General features: G+C 33.7%; 1 protein-coding gene across 3 annotated transcripts in view; it reads right to left on the reverse strand.

Moving 5' to 3' along the window:
- The window catches only part of LOC110091902 (protein ZINC INDUCED FACILITATOR-LIKE 1), a 60216-nt gene extending 39797 nt beyond the window's left edge, over positions 1 to 20419 (reverse strand). The window contains exons 1-8 of one of the 3 annotated variants that reach the window (XM_028698730.1): positions 7393 to 7859; positions 7227 to 7305; positions 7102 to 7142; positions 2425 to 2485; positions 2185 to 2287; positions 1952 to 2054; positions 1792 to 1845; positions 1626 to 1688 (exon numbers count right to left, since the gene is read on the reverse strand). In XM_028698730.1, coding sequence (XP_028554563.1) covers positions 1626 to 1688; positions 1792 to 1845; positions 1952 to 2054; positions 2185 to 2287; positions 2425 to 2485; positions 7102 to 7142; positions 7227 to 7305; positions 7393 to 7407 — 519 coding nt within the window. In that variant the 5' untranslated portion in view covers positions 7408 to 7859. Of the gene's footprint in view, positions 1 to 1625; positions 1689 to 1791; positions 1846 to 1951; positions 2055 to 2184; positions 2288 to 2424; positions 2486 to 7101; positions 7143 to 7226; positions 7306 to 7386; positions 7860 to 20153 lie in introns of those variants that run through there. The other 2 variants (XM_020816205.2, XM_020816199.2) reach the window with 2 other exon arrangements.
- Positions 20420 to 21682: the final 1263 nt, after the last annotated feature.

Here is a 21682-nt window from a genome sequence, read left to right on the forward strand (position 1 = left end):
AATATTTGAACAATAAGAACTCGGTCTTAAAATTTAACAAAAATTAAAACTACTAGAAAAAAAAAACAGCAGGTCTTGAATTAAGTTAAAAACAAAATCATAAACCAAAAGGCGTGAAACACACTATTGAGCAAAACATCCTTACAGGAAAGAGCACGTGACATGACAAGAAGGAAAATATCTAACTAACTTACATGCAAAATAATTATACTCTATCTTACCCGTTAACTGCAATCCTGCTGACTGATTTGTTCAGGAATCGGCAATGACAATCTAAATGAACATTTCAGTCAATGAAATAACTGATTTAATTTCAAAAGAAACACCTGAAATATTTTGCAACAAAAATGTGTACCAGCTCAAATGTACAAGAAAATTGTATCGAGTTCACAATGCTTTTGCCACTACAACTTCTGAAAAAGACTAATGTACGTAGCCTAACAAATACATAATAGAGATGCCTTCCAAATAGTACCCACTCATCAGAACCACAGAGTATTAAACTCATCCAGAATGATCCCTATCGCTGGTATCAATAGGTTTTTGGCAGCCAAAGAAACAAATTTTGTGTTTTTTCTCATCTACCGAATTGCATGCACAAAACAAAGTATCCAGCCTTTTTCTCTGGAATTGCTGCTTCCCGCTCCTCTCTTAGAAGTAAAAAAAATCACATATGGTTTGACGTGAGCTTCTAACTTGGTATGTAAGACCCAAATTTTCAGTATGTAAAAATTTTAAATTAAGTAATTATATTGTCAAGCTTATTCTAAAAGCTTAAAAAAATTTTAATATTTTAATGTACTGTTAATTAAGTAAATAATAGTAATTACTTTAAAGAAACAATTTACTTAACAGTAGATAATATAAGAAAATAATTTAAAGATTCTCTTAATTATGAAAAGATGCATACTATGGCAGAATTCCATCAGAAGGCTGAGATTGTAATTGGAATTCGGTTATATTTGTGTGTGGGCCCTCTCTCAATTTTTTTCAGAATTCCCTTATCTAGTCTGTTTCACGCAAGCAACAGAGTTTCTTCTGTGTTTTGAATTCACGGAAGCAACAGAGTTTCTTCTCTGTTTTGGATTTCACGCAAGCCAACTTCACATCAGCCAATAGAGGAAAATCTGCACAGTGCTTTTCAAATAATTGGGCACAGTGCTGCAGTGCAGAGGGCAGCACTGTGCCGGAATTACTGTAGCAAAACGACGCAGTGCATAGAAGAAAAATTGGCACAGTGGATTGTTGGGAGTTCAGCACAGTACTGTTGTGGCAGGAGGCATAGTACAGTGAAGCCAAGTTCAATGAGCCAAATCTTTTAAAGACCAAAATTAATATTCAATATAAACTTCAGAGGAAATAAAGGTTAAAGTCAAATATGATTTTATCATATTTTATAAACAATGTCAAATTAATTTTATTTATGATTTCAATGTTGTGAATTTAATCATGTAATTTAACTGCTATTTAATTTGCAAAACTTATTAAGCCTCATAGCTCACTAGTTTTTTTCATACTAGCTGTTGTTACAGAAAAAAGCCAATGCAAAATATATTGCACAAAATCACAGTATAGAAATGGACACAAGAAATGACCGCATAGAAATGCGTAAAATCATTGTTTACCTGTGCAAGAAGGCCTCCGATTGAAGGACCAACCACCAGGCCCATGCCCCATGCTGTGCTAACCTGCAATGACAGATATTTTAAACAATTCAGTCTACATTACGCATGAGAAGTGTAACAAAACGAAAAAAGCATCAAATGTGTAGGAAGACGGTAAGGATCTTACGAGAGATATGCCGACAGCTTGATATTCTGTACCAGCAACTTCCACAGCGTAAGCCTATATCGATGCAATGGGGTTATAGCAATGAACATAAATATCATCCATCCAGTTATTTCACAACGTCGAAGTAATGATTTTGTACATATTAAAACCGATTGTAAACCTTTATCGGGCCAAGCAAACCATTCAATGATCCCAGAAGAAATCTTGTCACAATCGCCATCCAGTAGCTTGTGCTTAAACCAAATAATGTGTTAAATATCACCCTGAAACATCAAAACATGAGATTTTTGCATGGAAGGATTTGAGAAAGCAAAGCAATACCATCCAAATATAATTGCTAAAGATCATGAAAGATGTAACAATAAGAATTGAAATATTGAAAGTAATACTTACAGTGCAATAAGTCCTATCACTATAACAGGTTTTCTCCCATAACGGTCTGCTATTATTCCCCAAAACACCGATGTCAAAGCCCTACCCAGCATAAATGATGAACCTGACGAATAAACAGAAGTTGATGTCAGAGCTGAGCATTTAAGATGCCATGTTGATCCATACAAAGAGCGTTTCTGCAAAAGCATGTCAGAGCATAATAACATAAATGCTTTCCACTTCAGCAGTTCAAATACTGACCCACAAAACCGGCATAAAAACCAATGTCTTCCACTCTTTTGGCAACATGTAAATCCCTCATCTGTTTGATTCAAAATGGCGAGGTTAAATACATATATTAATGAAATTCAGTTTTAATTCGTGAATGGAAAATCAGATTATGATGGATTCAATAAAAGAGTATCATATGATTCCCATATTGTAAGACTTGGAGAACAAATCTTGATTTCTTGAATCTATGTAATGTTAGTATGGCAGGAGTACTGGAACAACGTTGATGCGGTATCTTTAAGAAATTATAGTCTTGAATAAGGGTAAAGATAGAGCTCGCAACGCTTTGCTCATCACAGTATAGATTATTAAAAAGTGAAGAGTGAAAGTTTATTAAGCAAGGGAGAGAAAGGAAAAGAGCTGATAATATGAAAGCCTAAGAAACAGAAGTATACAGCAGCTCATTTACACCTTCAGGCATGGCCTCTGAAATCAACCTACTGTTCATCAACACCCTTAGTGACGTAATGAATGTGGTGGTTGCCGAACACTGCTGGTTGAGGCTAACATAAGAGGAATTAAGGGTCATATAAAAAGGAAAGTATATTGCTTCATCCACCAATCAATTCTGAAAATCAAGCCCACAATTGGAGCAATCAAACCTAGAATTTTTGTCAACATAGGGAGAGGTTTCTTCATGCTCTTCCCCCTTCCTGGACAACTTTGATTACCGCCCAAAAACCATTATCTTTTTTTCCATTTGTTGGTTGTTATTAATTCCATTGTGTAGAGGATAATATCATGCATTTACCTCCCCAATATTTTTTACTTACCATCCTCCCTTTCTTGGCATTAAAGGCCCTTAATGGGTCCCCATGCTTGCCTAAAATAGTGAGTACCTTGGCTCCCTCAAGAAACAAGAAATCAATAGATTCTCTCTTCTATATGTTGTTCTGCTTGCCTTTCTTAACTTTATTTTCCAACATGATATCAGAGGCATGCTTTTAACCCTCCTTATCCCCTTCCGTTCTCTAGTCCTTCGTTGTCACTCAAAGCCATGTATAGTTAAATATGGAATTACTTTGAATAGAAGCTTCTCATCCAACACCACCTCTAGCCGAGAATCATTCCCTCATGGGAAACTTCAACTATCAAGAAAGCTTCTCAAATCTACCAGTTTTTGGGCCCTGGCACAACAAGTTGAACAAATAAAACAACCTTAAACGGGCCCAAATAAAACAACCTTCAATGGTCCCAATCAGTTATGGTGTCCATTAGCGGTAGAACGAAAGATAATTACCTCATTATTGTTGTCATTCCTCCACAAAAAGAATATCCAAAGTACAAAATTAGAAATCCAAAACAAGATGGCAATGCACGGGTTAACCAACACCTTGGACAATAACGTTGGTCAAATTTTCAAGTAGAACAGGATTGCCAAAGAAGTATGCCATACCACAAAAGAAATATATTTTAATAAAATAATACCACAATGCTACTTAACATTGTCGTTGTCAGGTTCCAAGTGTTGGATGACAAAAGTGAAGGGTTACATTAGTTAGTCGACAGCCAGCATAAAACTTGTCGAATAATCATGGCATAAATCATTTAATACATTGTATGAATGCTAGGGTGTTTCCTAGAAGTAAAATATTGTATAAAATATAGTGAGAAGCGTGCAAGGGCCGTTGCACCGACGCCCGGGTACAGTGTTAAATAAGCAAGGGTTCTCACTTCATGGACGAATGTGGGCTAAGAAGCTAGTCCATGAAACTAGAATAAATATAGGAACTTGAAATATATATTCTCTTACATGCAAATTAATGAAATTAATAGATATTATGATTCATAAGAAAATAAATATTTTATGCATTCATGAAACTAAATGGGTTACAGAAAAGGCTAAGGAGATTGATACTTAAGGATTTAAACTATAGCACTCGAGAATAAGTCATACTAAAAATGGTGGTGTGATTATAGATAAAAGTTTGAAAGATAATGTTATAAAATTAATAAAATTGGAGAAATAATTATAGCTTTAAAGATTATTGTTTATGCTAAGATTATTAATATAATAAATACTTATATTCCTCAAGTAGGTTTGGATATTTGTTCAAAATTATAATTTTAAAAAGACTTAGAAAAATTAATATAAAAGTACCTCTTGAAAAAAAGTTTTTATTGGAAGAGATTTAAATGGACATGTTTGTAGAGATGAAGAAGAATTTAAAAACATTTATGGTGGTCATGAGTTTGTAGCGACTAATGAATGTGGAAGAATCATATTAAATTTTTCTCTAGCTTATGATTTTGTAATTGTTAACATCTTATTTAAGAAAAGAGATGAGCATCTCATCACTTATAATAATGGACATAATAAAACTCAAATTGATTACTTTCTTATAAAAAATAGATAGTTTAGATTATAAAGTTATTCCAAGTGAAAGTTTAAATACACATCATTGTTTATTAATTTTGGACTTAAACATGAAGGGCAGAATATAGAAAATAAAGTAAAATGTTGTCCTAGGATTAAATGGGGCATTTAAATAATATTAATAAAAATATTTTTTAGAGTAATGTTCAAGATCTTAATATTTTGACGGTGCATGAGGAATATAATGTTATGTGTAAACAATTGCTAGTGATAATAAAAATATTATAAAAGATGTTCTTGGAATATCAAAATGAAAAGTTTCTAATAGTAAAAATAGTTGATGGTGGAATTAAAAAATATGCAAGAAAAGATAAAAAAATAAGAAGTTTTGTTATAAATTTTGTTTTAGATGTGAAAATTCAAAAAATTGAAAAAGATATAAAAAGGCATGCAGAAGAAGCTCAGCCAACTCCAAATAATCCAACCACTCAAATCAACACAAAAACAAAAACTCAAAAATATAACTCTTAAATGCATTTATTTCCCGATATCAAATCCCTTCATAAACAATTATTATAGCCATCCTTATAAATCCTCCTAACCATTTTTTGCATTCATAGTAATATTTGGAGACCCTCCCATGTCAACAATGTCTCAAGGGCAAGTGGCCCATATCATTTGTCGTTAATCACATTAGAACAACTTGAATTTTTTTGATGAAATATACATATGAAATTTATCATATCTTTTAAAAAGTCCATATCTACATACATACTTAGTCAAACTCAAATACAAGGCATTCGAACCAATATTGGAAAAGAGTACTTTCTTTTTTCTTGAGGATTATCTCCTTCAACATGATATCATTCATTGAAGTAAGTATATTTAACTCCCCAATAAAATGAGATCGACGAAAGAAAATAGACATCTTCTTGAAGAAAGATAAGCCATCATAATCTTTAAAAATGCTCATTATTCGAGAGAGAATATTTGTATTTTTGCATATCTCATTAATCTGATGCCACCAAGAATCCTAAAATTAAAAACATCATGTGAAGTCCTCACTAAAATCAACCCCAAAACTAAACTCATCTCCACTATCCCAATAAAAATCTTTGCTTATTAGGCCTTCATCCACATTCCACCTCATGAGAGGAGTAAACTTAACCAAAAATCTTCAAATTATAGTTTATTTAAAATATATATTAAACACTCCAAAATCTCATTCAGTGGATATTATCACTGAAGCCCTAAATCAAATTCAAATCGACAGTCTCGATTTTAAACTAGCAATGATGAATATATATTCCCAACTTTAACGGAAAGCATGGGAATTTGGGCAAACAGTCCAACAACCCCTTCCATGTTTCAAAGGATTGCTTGCTGAGGCTAATAAAAAAGGAATTAAGGGTCATACAACAAAGAAAATATTTTGCATTCAATCACCAATAAATTCTGGAAATCAAGCCCAAAATTGGAGCAATCAAACCAATCATGTTTTGGCAACATAAAGGGCAGTTTCTCCTTGGTTTTCCTCTTTCCTTGACAATTGTGATAGCAACCTAATAAACAACCCTTGTTTCATTCCCTATTTTGGTTGTCCATTAAGAGAAGGATAATATTGTGCTTTCGTTCCGCTAATAATTTTTATTTACTACTCTGCCTTCCTCGGCTCATGACCAGGCCCCCCTTGGGTCCCCATGCTTGTTTATAAACAGTATGTACTTTGGCTCCCTCATGCAAAAAAAAAAATCAATAGATTCTCTCTTTTGTTTTATTGCTCTAACAGTCTTTCTTCTTTTTATTTTTCAACAATAGAATATAGGAAGATAGATACTGCTGGACAATGTAATGTAGCAAGAGCGGGTGCAGTTCTGATTCTAAGTTACTGAAATACATTTTACACAAGAATCCATAAGAAAATATTTTTTATCTGACAATTTGATGCATAGTTCATGCAGAAGAAGTGACAGCTAGTAGAAAGAGTTTCAACACTCAAACAAAAGATAGAAATAAGTTGACAGCGAAAACATGACATATTAAGCAAAGAAATACATAAAGCTAAAGAATTTGCATTACAAAACATGCGACGATGAATTCAAAAGTAATCTACAGTTCATTTCCTGAAGATTAAGCGTCTTCACAAAAAAATAGCAAATTAAATAAATCTGCAAATAATAACTGACAAGAAAATTGTTCAAAAGAACTATATACAAGTGCACCCATAACTGCATCATTCAATTCCAATAAGATGAAAATGTGAAGAAACTCTAAAATGTGGATAAACTGATAGAATTCAAGAGATTAAACAATTATTTGCTTATACATACCATGAAATACAAGAATGGAAACAGGGATGATATTGGCAAAGCTGCAAATAAAAAGTAGCAGTTTCAGAATTAGATTGCACAAAAGATATAACGAACATTGCTTGATAAAGCTAGCAGTCATGTACCAAAATGGCTTTTTGGGAAAAAGGGCTTTTCAAAAGAATAATCTGATTCCAGAACCAGCCAGCTAAGGGAACAAAAACCCTTAACAAACCAAAAGCTTTCATTATGATAAAGTAGAACTTCTTGGAGTTATAGGAAATGTTCATTAGCAAAGAAGAGCACAGTTAATCGGATGGCGGTCATTATCAGCACCACAGTCCTTTCTGATTTCAATTAATAAGAGGCAGGACATCACCCTTCTCAAATCCCACCCCCACACAGCAATAAAAACAGCTAGTGCATCAGTGCAAGAAAGACAGAATCATGACATTTAGCAGTGCATAGTTCTAATACAATAATTGAAAAACAGGACAGCATCAAAATTTCAATTTATGGCAAGAAAATTAAATGATAGCTCTATGCAGAACTACAGCTGTTATGTCATCTCAACAACATTTGAAGTGAGCATTCTAATATTACTTTATCAGTTCCTTGTTTAACGTAGACCTTTAACCGCCGACTCCCACTACCCCACTTAAGCACGATCTCACAACTGCAACACACACTGCACAAAATGATCGAAACTCTCAAGCATTCAAACTCAGGCACGCAAAGACCCGTTCTCTCTCTCTCTCTGTATGTATGTGTGTGTGTGTGTGTGTGTGTGTGTGTGTGTATATATATATATATTCGCCGGCGTATTCCCGTGAGTAAAGAAGCCGAAGCCCCTAGCCTAGCTTCCCACATCGAACTCCAGCTTCCCGTTCATGTTCTGCAGCCTCCTCCGACTCAAGACCCAGGCCTGATCCCCATCACAAGCAGCCTGCTAGGCCGAGCACCTTGATCCTGCACGTAGATGGCTAGGTCATGCCCGACCTCCCTCATAGCCACTCGATCCCGACTCCTTCAACCAACCCAACTTCCAATCTGATGCCACACACAGCCCAACCTCCTCTTCCATCTCCTACCAGCAACCAAGCAACTGCTCGACTCATGACCCAGTTGCTTTCGTGCCCGTCTGATCCTTCTCCATATATAAGGAACGGTGACGAGGATCTTTGAAGAACAATTCCAGGATTGTTATGTCCCCCGAAGCCCTAAAGACCAATTCCATGATATGTCCCCTGAAGCCCTCGACCATTTATTTGATCCAGTCGAGCGGTTAAAAGGGCAAGTGCTCTCCCCAACCTTCTCTTGCGGGGAGGGGGCGTTGTAAGGCTGTTAAAATTTTGGAAAAATACCCAATTTTAAAACAGGTACAACACTCGTCAAATTGGAACATCGAAGACTAATTTCAGGGTTGATATGTCCCCCAAAGCCCTCGGTTGTTGATTCGATCAAGCCGAGCGAATCAAAAAGAGCACCCCAACCTCCCCTCGCGGGGAGGGGGAGCTAAAAGGCTGTCGAAATTCTAGGGAAATGCCGAAGTACAAACAGGTGCTCGAAGATCGATACTGAGGTCGATTCTCTCTCCCAAAGCCCTTGGCCATTAAATCCTACCCGACTGAGCGGATTTGAAAGGGAAAGTGTCCTCCCTACCTCCATTAACAAGGAGGGGGCGCTATGAGGCTGTTGAAATATGAACTGACAATGCACAGAACTTGAACAATTACAGAGAATAGAATCTAATATTTAAAATTAAACATATAATTTTGCAAGATAACAAACTTAATCATGCAATCAAGGATTTTTCAATAAAGAAAATGCCAAGCACAATTTGCTTGCAACCAATGATCAAAGAGAATTGAGGGAAAAATAATGGTCTCATTGTAAACAATGGCTCCTAATTAATACGCTAAATTTCTAAAAGGAGCATATGGATACAACCCATCTACAGTTAACTTGTAAATGAATACACTAAGCCACCTATGAATAAAAATAAAGGACATGGTGCAAATGTAATGACTTTCCACCTATGAATAACAATAATGGACATGGTGCAAATGTAATGACTTCCCCTATAAGTATATTTGAGGATATTGCAATGAATGTACAAGAACTTGTAATGCAACAGTTCACCTACAAGCGGGGACCAAGGACCTGCGATCAATCTCAACCGACTTGCAGACAAACACGGCAATTTCATGTGAACAGTGACGATCGACATGCAAGGGAGGTGGAAATCCACCAACAAAATATGTTTAAGGAAGTTGTAGTGAGCACAATTTGCTTGTAGCTAATATTGGTTAGCATGCAACTAAGCTCATTAATTCGCCCACAAGTAGTAACAGTACAGCATGCAATGATTGCAAACACCTACTGGCAATGACGGGAGATTTGTCGTATGTGCAACAATATGCCCACGGGTGATAATCAGCAACAAGCGATAGATGTTACGACACCCTTGCAATCAACAATTATTCAATGTCAGGTAAATGCATTGAACCTCCGCAAATAACGGCAGTCGATTTGCAACAAATGCAAACACCTATGAGCCACTATAGGAGACTCGTCATATACACAACATGCTATCTACGAGCAAATAAAGAAAAAGCTGTAGTAGAGCAACACTAGAAGATCTACATTCAATGCAACTTTCCTGCATACGACAACAGAAAGCTTGTAATGCATACAATGGTCCTACCTGCAATAAAATACTGTGAATGTATCACAAGTGTGGTGGATCCCCTATATGCATGAGTAAGAAGATGCAGTGAATACAACACACTGCCTGCAGGGAAAAATAATGAGCTTATGATGAATGCAAGCATCTACAAGCAGCTGCAAGAATTTCGTCAATGCACGCAGTTCGTCTGCAAGAAGCAAGAAGCAACAAGCAACCCATACCGTAGTGCTACGCCACCAGATCAGGAACCCATTTGTACAAGTGGACAAAAGGCGATATCTCGATAATAGCTCCAATCTATATACTAAAAACGCATCTTGCATGGGCCCCGATGAACGTGATATATACACACACGTGACGTCTAAAGATGTTGTGCGGGTTAAAAAATGAAGTTAAGATAAAGTTTGATCCTTCTACGAGAATAAATAAGAGTTGACGCAGCTCAAACTATCAAACAAATATACAATCGTAACGCCGGTCGGGATATTTGTTTTATACATTCATATTAGACCTTCAAGGTCAATTATAAGAAAAATTTACTAATAAGAGCATAAAGCTGACAACAAACCCGATTCTCTGTCGGCAAATAGACAGAATCGATAAGGTTCAACCAATGAAATGAAATTACTCATGAAATCCCCGATGATAGCCGTGTTTAAGGTAAATCTCAACCGGAAGGGAATCTGTCTTTCAAAATATTCGTGAACGCCACATCAAAATACATAAATTTAAAGTAACTTCAACGTCACCCCGATCATGATCGTGTTGAATATAAATCTCAGTCGAAAGAGTTATCTCAAAACCACTATAAGCCTAAATCCTTAAAATAAAATCTATCACCTAAAAACTTAAAACTAAAACCTATCCACCTCCCACAACCGTTTGTCGGGGGTGATAAAATTGAAATTAAATTCAGCTTACAAAGAACAAATGTCGAGTTGGGTTCAAATAGTCTCTTACCAGCAAGAAAGTGGCATGTGCCCTCCGATCGGATGGTTTTGCAGCAAAATGGAACCATTATATCACGATCACGGTCAAAGCACATATGTTCCTTAATAGCATCAAACCCTTTAAGTAATGGATCATAGGGAATATTCAATAGGCACAAAGCCCTCTATTATCTGAGGTGGATTCAGATCTACTCCTTAGACAAACATTCACCCCAGGTCTACAAGATTTTCTTAGACAAAGCAATTCATGGTTGCTGACAAGGTGTCTTCTGTCAGGTTTGGTCAACTACTGACTAAGTAAACTAAAGATCATGACAACCCATGATGACAGAACCATGGGATCTTGATCGGGCTCATCTTCGTTCTCCCATCCCTTATTTTAATTTTATGGTGATAAACTTCAAAATTCAAATTCAAAATCTAAAACTATTGCTATTATATGCGGCCTATGTTACAACAAGCCTTAATCAAAAGTTCTCTCTCGTTATCAAAAGGGGTAAGTAAATATAGGGGCTTGCGCCTATAGAAAACCAGAACTCATATTATAAAGCCCTCACAAAATGAGGGCGAAATTTCTGGGTAGTATCTTGTCTACAAACCTAATCTGCCTTCAAAAAATTTGCCCGGAACTTAAATCTGTTAAAACTCTCCTCGCCCACATAAACAAATCACAGAAAGAAAAAGAGGCGGCGCGGAGAGGCCGGGGCATAGAATTTTCGGAGCCCACATTCCTATATGATACTTAATGAAATACTAATGTCTGCAGAACTACAAGAATTGAAGTTATGAAATGAAACTCCCTAGTCAAAGGAACAGACCCTTATTTGCTGGGCCTTATATATATATCACCAGCTTATCTTATAAATTTTACAAATAAATGCAATGACGTAAATAAGATAACGCTGCATGATAAAAAGGAAATTTTGACAACAATGGAATGACTAATGATATTACCCGCTTGTTACTTGCAAACTTCAATATCAGAAAATGACGTAAATGTTAGCCAAGAGCTGAATTGGGATAAGTCTAAAGGGTACGATGATGACAACGATGACAAAATGAAATTAGCTAATCATGTCCTCAGGATAACAGCAGATCATCTTGATTAACTTCAAGCATTATGTCTCATTTGAATTAAAGAAGACTTTCTCTATTCTTTACATTCGTACACCCGACAAAAATTTGCATTGCCCGTCCTCCAAAAACGTATTATCATCAAGCAAAAAGGAAGGCCAGACCAATATTCTCTTTTCTTTGCGCTCCTTCTTTACTTTTTGGCCACATTTTGCTCTTCCTCGAGAAAAAATTATGCATTCTTTCTTTATACAAATACTTTACCATGCGCCAATCAAGTGGACAGGTTAGACGGTGATGCAAAGAGACAGTAGCAATAGTATGTCCTGTTAAATTTCATAAACTAGAAATAGAAGGTTTGGAAATGCTAGCACAGATCCAAATGCAGGGGAAGTTCATTTAAAAAGTTAATTTTTAAAAACTGAACTATTTTAATATTCTTGTTCTAAAATCGAATTACAAGCACTAAGAATAAAAACATAACAAACATTAAATAAGCGTTATAAATAATTGATAAGAAGTAAAGATGTAGAATAGAAAAACATTTTTATCAAAAATCAATTGATTAGTTTGAAAAAACATATAACACAGAAGATTTTTCATGTTAAAAGGAAAGGTAATACCACAAAATTCAACATGTATTTGCTAGAAAAGTTTTCTTACTATTCCTTGTCAAAACAAAATTACTTTAAAACCAGTTGTATGCTGGGAGTAAACAAAGAACGAAACAAACAAAAAACAAACAGTGAGAAAGTCAGAGTTTAACGAAGAAAACACTGAAAATAGAAAAAAAAAACAAGGAGTCACACCTAGGTAAGAAATCCACAATGAAAAATGAGAGAAATTATACAAATTTTACTCTCTCCTTCTCTTACAGTCTTCACACCCTTTCATGCATGCACACACTCCTTTTGAGGTTACAACCATATAAAAATTGTAGGAAAGAAATTGACTCAGCCAACATGGAGCGTCACAGCACTAAGTTCTTTGTCTCGTAGTAGGTCCACAATGTTGCAGCACTATGTTCACAACAACTTGGCACTGAGCTCTCTATCAAAAAGGAGATCCATAGTGCCTTAGCACTGGATTTATAGTGTCACAGCACTGTACATACAGGAAAAATTTTGTTTCGATGGCTTCAGCCCCGAGCAGAAGGCGCGCTACCTCCCTGTAACCCCCAAGCGAGCTCCTCATCAAGCTCAACCAATGGAATTGAGATCTGAGTCAGCAATACAACCTAATTAATCGACAGAGTCATATTCCACAAAGAACTAATAATATCTCACTTGAAAATTGATTGCGATTTGCAAACAATCCTCCTACCGATCTGTAGCATTAATGATAAGGAAAAAACTATATTATGGCTCACCCTTGCATTAGTCTTCATAAAGACCAACTGAAGTTGAATATAGCTTTAGTTTATCAATAGTAACCGTCTTCGATAATATGTCTACAAAATTTTGCGTTGTATGTATCTTCTCCAAAGATAACTAACCATCTTCTATGAGTAAATGAATGAAATGATACCAAAGTTAGATATGTTGATCCTAATATAGAATGCAACATTTTTGGCAAACAAATAGCACTCATGTTGCCACAATGCAATTTACCATTTATTTTCCCTTTGCCAAGTTCTGCCATAAAGCTTTGCAGACACTTCATTTCTTTGATAACCTTAGTGATAGCAATAAATTCAACTTTTGAAGTTAAGAGAGTAACAATCTTATCTAACTTAAAAACCCAACTTACTGTAATATTTTTAAAAGTAAAGACATAACTAGTTGTGCTCCTCCTATCATCAATATCTCCAACAAGATTAGAATCTACATATCCCTATAGTGCAGTCCCTAGCCTGCATGTCCAAAGCAAAGTGCTTTGCCAACCGTCCCTCTTAAGTATCTAAGAATCCAATTAACCACCTCCCAATGACATTTGTCTAGCTTACTCATGAATCTACTGACTACTCCCATTACATATGATGTATCAGGTTTTGTAGAGATTGTAAAACCCGAAAACACGGAATCATAATGTAATGACGTGTTGCGACGCACTGCGACGAAAAGGATCAAATTTTCGAAGTTGTCAGATTTCGACAAAATAAATTTTATAAAATTATACATTTAATTTTGATCAATTCAATATAAAGAATTTATGGATAATTTTGCACGGTTTGGGAGATAAAAATCACTGAAGTTTTATAAACTAAAATTAACTTAATAGCCCCTTATGGTCTTAAGAGAAATTATTCGAGGGTGATTTGGTCTTTTCAAAACCCATAACCACCTAAGGGCCTAAAGAAACTAAATGAATCGATCTCTTCTCATTTCGCCTCCCACGTCTCTCGGCCAAACAAAGAGAGACGAACAATGACGACGCAAGGCTTATAAGGCAGCGACGGCGATGGCGACAGCGACGATTCTCGGCGGCCAAATCTGGGGGAAATTCTAGAGGGAGACTAAGGGAAGACTAAGGCATATTTTTAATTAAAAAAATTCACCGTTTTCGCTTCGCATAGATTATTTGAGGAAAAAATTCTGGGATTTTTTTCAAAACCTAGAATTTATCAAGGAGATTAATAAGGAATGTGTGAGGAAGGATTTTAGACATAAAAATAAAGTTTTTCCCTAATTTTTATTGAGTTTAAAAAATTAGGGTTTTTCAAATTCTTGGATTTTTAAGAAAATTCATTAACAATTATCGTTCCTAATTGTCTTAAGAATATTTTACTGAAAGAAATTATGTTTTTATGCAAAATTTTAATTTTCTTAATTTAAATAAATCCGAAAATACATTAACCCTAGTTATTAATTAGGTGAAGGGGAAGATTTGGATGCTTATAGGATGAAAATAGTAAAAATATTATTTCTAAAATATAGGTTTAAGGAAATATTCGAAAATGAAATTAAATTTAATTAAAACATTTCTATAGGGAGATTAAGGGAAGACTAATGTATATTTTTAATTAAAAAATTTCTCCGTTTTCGCATAGATTTCATAAGGAAAAAATTCTATGATTTTTTCAAAACCTAAAATTTATCAATGAGATTAATAATGAATATATGAGAAAGGATTTTAGACATAAAAATAAAGTTTTTCTCTATTTTTTATTGAGTTTCAAAAATTAGGGTTTTTCAAATTCTTGGATTTTTAAGAAAACTCATTAAAAATTATTGTTCCTAATTGTCTTAAGAATGTTTTACTGAAAGAAATTATGTTTTTACGCAAAATTTTAATTTTTTTTTATTTTAATTCAAATAAATCCGAAAATACATTAACCCTAATTATTAATTAGGTAAAGGGGAAGATTTGGATTCTTATAGGATGAAAATAGTAAAAATATTATTTCTAAAATATAGGTTTAAGGAAACATTCGAAAATAAAGTTAAATTAATTTACTTTAGAAAAAGGGATATTATTAAAATAGAAAAATCATGAATTTAATAGATAATATGAATTTTTAAAAATGAGGATTTGATTAAATTCAAAAATTCTTAATATTAAAATATTGATTTAATGGAAATGCATTATGATCATTAAGTTAGTAAAAAAGATTTTCATTACTTTAGGTATTAGTTATAGGAGAATAAATACGACACAAAACTAAATGACTTATTTTTCTCGTAGAGTTTGACTATTGCTTAGTGAGGTAGGTACTTATATTTCTGTTAATTTCATATTTCTGATTCTTTAAAATTTATGAAAGAATGCATATGTTTTAGACATTTTATTCAGTTGAAAAGTTGCACGTTAGTTTTTTTCATATTTTACTGCAGTAATAAAGATAGACAGTATAGCATATTTCTTTTAATTGTTTTGAAATGCCTACATATAGAATTTGCATAAAAATAATACATTAGATAGACACATATGATTGTATGAATTATCTCATCTTTCTATGATAAATATTGAATAATTGAATGTGTATGTTGATATGGAATATCATATTGTAAAGGTAAATGATAAAGACAGATGGTAAAGGCAAATATGGCTCTTCGGAGCAGACTAAAAAATAAAATAATGGACAAATTGAAAGTGTACTTGATCAGTACAAAAATTTTAATACTTCCATTATGGGTGTATAAAATTATAGATAAGTATTATATGTAAAAAAGAGCATAAAGAAAAATTATGAAAATAATGATAAATGAGAAAGTTATGGTCATATGAAATGATAAACGAAAAATAGGCACATAAGATGTCATACAGAATATGCATATCAAATATCAATTCATGTCATTTATAGTGTTTCTTCTTTAAGTTACTTATGCACTGAAATATGAAAATTACATACATAATATTTTATTTTCCTTGTCTTATGAATTTAATAGAAATACTTGTTACATGTTGAGCATTAGCTCGCCCTAGTTGTGGGAATATTTTACAAGAGAACCTACTTAGCTTTGATGACTGATAGACCTCTCACTTACCGTCATAGAAAATCCCAAGGAGACGGGTTCTTTATGGTTATTCTATATCATATGAAGAATTATGTATTGTGATCTACTTATAGTAGTTTTATGTTAATGAGTTATTACTTTTGATGTATTAGAAATTGTGAAAATGGAAGATTAATGGCTCTTTTCTAGTTGTATTTAAATGAATATTTGAATATGTTAATATTGAAATGAAAGTTTTAATTTTTCTATACGACCGTCTGTTCCTACCTCGTCAACTCGAGCTTACCAGGCCGGATCATGACACAAATCATAGCATACGAGCATTCAACAGCTAAAGCATACGGACTTATCTCCATTTCTTCTTACTCTGCTTCAAATTTAGGCGATTGTTCCTTAGATAACCGAAAGTGACTACCTAAGAGTGCAAATTGGCTTAGCCTTACTCAATGTTAAATATCTGTAGTATCTTTTCAACATATTCATCTTAAGATAACTTCAAAGTACTTGCACTTCTATTCTTACTGATTCTCATATCAAGTATTTTCTTAGCTGGACCCAAATCTTTTATTTCAAAGTCCCTTGATAATTGTTCTTTCAATTCTCTTATATTTTTTCATATCTGATCCTGCAATCAGTATATTATCCACATGAAAAAAGAAGAAATATATAACAATTATCAAAATATTTAAAGCAACAATAATGATCTGCCTGATACTTTGGGTACTTTTTGTTAGAAATAAACCTGGCAAATCTTCTCTACCACTACCTTGGTGCCTGCTTCAATCTATATATACTCTTTTTGAGTCTATACACTATATCTTCGTTCCCTATAACATGTACAACTCTTCTTCTAAGTCGGCATGGAGAAAAGAAGTTTTCTTATCTATTTATTCTAGATATAAATCTCTTGTTGCTATTATGCTCAACACAATTCTAATAGTTGTCATCTTCACGAGTGGAGAAAAAATTTCAATGCAGTTCACTCCTTTATTTTGTTAAAATTCTTTTTCTACGAGCCTTGTCTTATAGCACTTACTGCTATTAGATACATTTTTCAATCTTTTTCATGCAGTCCTTCTTGCTATTTGATAGTTTGGTCAATTCTCAAGCCTAATTTAACATGAGTGACTAAATCCATCATCCATGGCTAACTCCAACTTCTTTGAATCATCAACTTGTATGGCTTCATCATATCACTTTAGTTCACCATCATCTGTCAGCAATAAATAATATAAGGAGAATACCATTGTGAAGGTTATGAGATTCTACTAGATCTTCTAACTTCAGTAATAGACATCTAAGAAACTCTTTATACTTCATTAGTTTGAGCACAATTCTTATCTTAGTCTTCTAATCACTAACAAACCCTATCACAAATTCTCCATATATTTGAAAGAATCTTCTAAGTTATCTCATTTATGTCCGTAATGATTTATGCATGGAAGATTTATGCATGCACTAATAATATGCCATAAAATATTTAAAATGTTCAGATCTTTCATTAATAACATTATTTTTCTTTATTTATTTATTTTTATATTATAATTTGGCCCACTAGGTAATGTTTGTTTCAAATATTCATATCTTTACAAAAAAATAATTTTTCAAGTAATTTTTTAATATAAAGTTTATATTTGAATAAATATTACATTTAAAATTCACAGCTTCAATTCCTTCTGAAACTCTCATCTTATGATGCACCAACACTTCTCAAAGAAGTATGCAGTGTCCGACACATATCAGATATGACACGCATCCGACACACCTTTGTCATGTCGGGCAAATCGAAGATATGTCTAATTAAAAATGAATTGGACTAACGAGTCTAAAATATTTTACGAAAAAATTTTTTAATATAATTTACTATATCTCATATTTTTATCTAGTACAAAAATTAAAAATTAATTTTTTTTATTTCATCTCCAAAGTCCCAAATAAATATATGCGCTCAATACGTCATTCCCTGAACATTCACATTTTCATTTCTCTCTAGTAGGTTGCAGCTAAGGTTTCACGATGCTCAAATTCATTTCAATATTGATATCCAATGATGTCATAACATCAGTATTTTAAAACCATCTCAAAATCAAAGTCTGACGATGTGATGACATTGATGCTTGGCGCTTGCAATTTCTACACCCACAATCACACCCACGTGCCATCTAGACATCTCAACTTTGTCTAATGTTGTCTTAACATCGATGACCGATGTCATCTTGAGATTGAAGACCGACATCATCTCGAGATTGATGACCGACGTCATCACGATATCGACGGCCAACATCGTATTGACATCAAAGCCCGATGCCCATTACATAACAACAATGCCCGACTGTCTCCCATCTCGATGTCTAACACGACATCGATGCCCGACTCTAGATATTTTAATATTAATTATTTTAAGCGCAAATCCTAATAAATTATTTTTTATTTCTCAATTACTTTAAACATTCTACTTATTCAATTTTATATATTATTTTTAATAAATAAAAATTATAATATCGTGTCCAATTTCTGTCCGCGTCCAACTTGTGTTAGTGTCCTATATTTTTAATAATTGATGTGTCTTGTGTATGTGTCGTGTCGTATCTATGTTGTCGGCCCCGTGTTTGTGCATCATATAGTTCTCATCAGATGATCACGGTTAGTAGGTGGCACAGATGAGATTCATTAGGCTCCAATGGACCTAAAGGCATCCAACTAAAGTAAAACAGAGAAAGGACTGATAATTGGAAATTTTTGGGACTGTTTGGTATCCTATTTTGGCAAGATTTAGAATAGAGTTGGCTTAAATCGGGCCAAAAAGAAACTTGAGGACTTTAAATTAAACTTTTTTGATAAATAAATTATATTTTCATTGCTTAATCCTTGTAGGAGATCCGCCGTTACCATTCGTTAAGTCGAGACTAGTTAATGAAGAAAACTGATAAAAAAGAAAATACATACAAATAGAAAGGCGAGCCTCCCACCAATTCAGGAGATTGAGACAGGAACGATGCTCCATTTCAATAATATTTTTCATCGCTTAATTATTTTAGAAGATCGGCCGATACCATTTCGTTAAATCGAGACTAGTTAATGAAGAAAGCTGGTCAAAAAGAAAATACATACAAATATAAAGGCGAACTTTCCATCAATTCAGGAGATTGAGACATGAACATCGCTCCATTTCAAATACTTCGTAAATAATCAGGATAGAGCATCGCAATATTGATCCATCGACCAAAGAAAAACCACAAAAGGGCATAAATCCTGAAATACCTCAATCGTAGCCCTCTTCGAGCGCGCGCGCGCACACACACACAAAACGAATAAAAGATTCAAGAGCAGCGGAGTACCAACACAGTGGCAACACGGCCCATTTAGTAGACTATACTAAAGTACAAGCAAAACGAGAACGGCTGCCAAATTTACTGAAATACGGGGGAGAAAACGAGAAAAGATTTCGATACGAAGTGCATTATTTAGAAGGTCAAAACAGCCAGATCCAAAAGGTAAAGAAGTTCGGCAAACATCCAAAACAAATAGAAAAACGGTTTCCCTCTAATTCCGGAGATTGCGAAAAGAACATCGCTCTTTTATTTTTTACAGCCGTGAGCACAAGTACAATTTTGTCAATGCATTTGAGGAAGGATTGGAAGAAAGACAAAGCCTCTCGACAACCTAGTGAAATTCTTCGTAATTATACGAGCTCCCACATCAAAATACTAATCTCACAACCAAATAGAACCACGGAAAAAGCATGTCAACTACCTCAATCATAGCCTCCTCGCCGACAAAAACAATCGAACACTAGATCCAAGGGCATCCGGATAACAATATGTAAAGCTAATTTCATTCCATTAAAACAACACAAGAATGGCTCCATAAAATTACCGAAAAACGACCTAAAACAACAGAAAACTCTTGGACACGAAATGCAAAAAATGAAAAGACGATGAAAGAACCCCAATAAGTAATTACCGGCGCAAAGCGTTATGAACCAGACATGGATGAAGAATCTGTACGGCATCCCGCGGTTGTTGTCACTCCACTGATCAAGCTCGCAACCAGGGCAGCCTTCGTAGTATACCCGCTTGAGAAGAGGTTCCTCATTCTCCGCCATTGCTGACTGTAGAATGCTCGAGCAGAGGAGGAGGAAGCTGGCTAAAACAACCAGGCGGCGAGGAGATGAAAGTTTGTATACGTCAAGGAGCTTGCTCTGCGGTAAAAAAAAGCTTTGTCCTCTTTTTCAATGCCTCTTTGGTCCACTTTGTAAATAAAAATTGTGTGGCGATCTACTTATAAAAGAATGAGCACAGAAGAAAGGCTAACTCGAACACGTAGCAGTCAGCAGATACGTAATAATATAATAATATACAGGTTATATGTATAAATATCAGTGTACGGAAATATATTTAATAAATAAATAAGTTTTGTATTTGTACGATGAAAAATATTTGGGAATTTTTTAATGGAAACCAAACCGATTTAAGAGAGAGGACTTTCTAAACTTACCCACCCGTTGCATGGAATTAGCTATATTGCCCAAGTCACTCGTTTCTTGGGCAACTTGGGCATAAATTAAATAAAAAATGTTGAAATAACTAAAATTTTTATTTTATAATTTTAAAATTAGTGAAGAATATAAAATAATTTTTAAATAATTTAAATTTAGTTTATGTAAAATTAAAAAAAAAAGTCAAGAATGAACATTATCATAAATATAAATAAATTTATTATATTATTTTATTTTGATTCCGTTTGGGGCCGTTCTAAATCAAATTTGCAGTAAAAAAATTATTGATTTAGAATTTTTTTGTTTTAAAAAACTACTTCATAAATAGTAAGAAAAATATTCTAAACTCTTTACTAAAATTATAGAAGTAGTGATATATATATATAACTGATCGTATCATAATTTATCATAGAATTAGCTTTCATCCAGTTTATATTCTCATTTAATATTTTGAAAGTTTTCTCATGCCACATATAAAATATGAACTGATTTATATGATATGATTATATATATAATTTTTAATTTTATTATTTTTACTCTCGTGTGTGTATGCTTGGTCGTTTAACAAATCACATACTTTGCAAAAATACAAGTAGATTAAAAAAAAAAGAAATTATAAATTAATGTAGGAACCTTTAGATACCAATATAAATGGTGATTGTATGTGAAGTTGTGGTCCATTAGCCTAACAAAAAAAATGCAAATATAACATTTTATACTATTAAAATTACACTAAATTTTGATGTTTGTATAAGGTCTAGTTTTATGTGCTTGATATGAATATGCATGAATAGAATGTGCATAAGTTTCATGATTCCTAATAAGCATTATACTAGATGGAATACTATGATAAGCTTGAGATTTTAAACATAGTCTTGATCTAGCTATTAATAAAATATTTTCTTTTTCTAATTTTCAAACAAGTAAAGATTAATATAATAATTAACTTTTTTTTACTTTAACCCATCATATTCATCAATCAAAGATAAAAAAA

Source organism: Dendrobium catenatum, unplaced genomic scaffold, assembly GCF_001605985.2.
Source record: "Dendrobium catenatum unplaced genomic scaffold, ASM160598v2 fragScaff_scaffold_1126, whole genome shotgun sequence".
In the NCBI taxonomy this organism is placed as follows: domain Eukaryota; kingdom Viridiplantae; phylum Streptophyta; class Magnoliopsida; order Asparagales; family Orchidaceae; genus Dendrobium; species Dendrobium catenatum.